The sequence below is a fragment of the Arachis ipaensis genome, chromosome B07 (genome assembly GCF_000816755.2).
Source record: "Arachis ipaensis cultivar K30076 chromosome B07, Araip1.1, whole genome shotgun sequence".
NCBI classification, from domain to species: domain Eukaryota; kingdom Viridiplantae; phylum Streptophyta; class Magnoliopsida; order Fabales; family Fabaceae; genus Arachis; species Arachis ipaensis.
In genome coordinates, this window is record NC_029791.2 from 25,417,302 (window position 1) to 25,418,404 (window position 1,103).

The 1,103-nt window shown below is 31.6% G+C and overlaps 1 protein-coding gene across 1 annotated transcript in view; it reads left to right on the forward strand.

Annotated features, from left to right (window-relative positions):
* LOC107608886 (asparagine synthetase [glutamine-hydrolyzing] 1) overlaps window positions 461-1,103 on the forward strand; it is a 6,234-nt gene continuing 5,591 nt past the window's right edge. The window contains exons 1-2 of the mRNA XM_021107513.1: window positions 461-551; window positions 592-719. Of these exons, the coding sequence (XP_020963172.1) occupies window positions 640-719 (80 nt within the window). The 5' untranslated portion in view covers window positions 461-551; window positions 592-639. The remainder of the gene's footprint in view (window positions 552-591; window positions 720-1,103) is intronic.

A 1,103-nucleotide genomic window follows, 5' to 3' on the forward strand; every position in this document is an offset into this window, starting at 1 on the left:
GTATTTTATATGAATAATTAATTTAATAATTAATTTTTGTTGCACATGATGAACAGAAAATAATAAACGTTTGGTACAATAAGAGATAAACTTGACCTTAATAATTCGAGACCAAGAAAGAACCAAAGTACCAAACTGCTCTGAAATATTCACAATAAAAGCAATTATTTATTAACAAAATATCAAGCTTTTGTTATATTATTTATTATATCCCTCAATAAAAAAATGAAAATAATAAATAATGAATGTAAAATGACAAAAACAGTGGGTAACAACAACGAGCCACGTCCCACCACGTGGCACGATGATGAACGAAGAAGGCGGTGGTCCCCGGTCCTTTGGTTAGTGTTACAGGACCACCCAGTTGCCGGTAACTAACCCACGAATATCAAAACTAAAAACGACGTCATTTCGGAGTGAGCATCATTCAATACGCATATGGTGGGTCCAAATCCTACATCATATTTTGCATATAAATATATGTGTTCTTACAAGCGCGGTGTATCAAACCACTCTGCACTCTACCTTGCATTGTGTTAATTATCTTCCATTTTGATTTTTGAGAGCTTCAAATTAAACTTTCTCTTTCTCTTTCTCTTCTTCCTTCTTTTCTGTTTCTTAGTAGCTTTGATCATAAAAATGTGTGGTATTCTTGCTGTGCTTGGTTGCTCTGATGACTCTCAAGCCAAAAGGGTCCGCGTCCTTGAGCTTTCTCGCAGGCAATCATTCTTTTTTCTACATACATACTTTTTATATATGGTTTCTTAATTATGTGTTAATTAATTCCAAATATGCATATATACTTTTCCCTACTACTCATGAAACCAAAGTCTTAGCTTCTTCCCTTTTATGAACTAATCAACCTCGTCGTTTACTATATATATATAGTTGAGAGTTACCAATAGTTGAATTTATGTGCTAATATTGAATTTCATATTAACAGTGTACAATAATGGAATCGTTATACTATATTAGTGTATCAAAATATACTAACGTGATTATTAGTCTATTTTTATAAATTAAATATGAATAATAATAATCATAATAAATTTGAGACTCATGAAGATGATAAATATATTGCACCATAATAAACGGTCATGGAT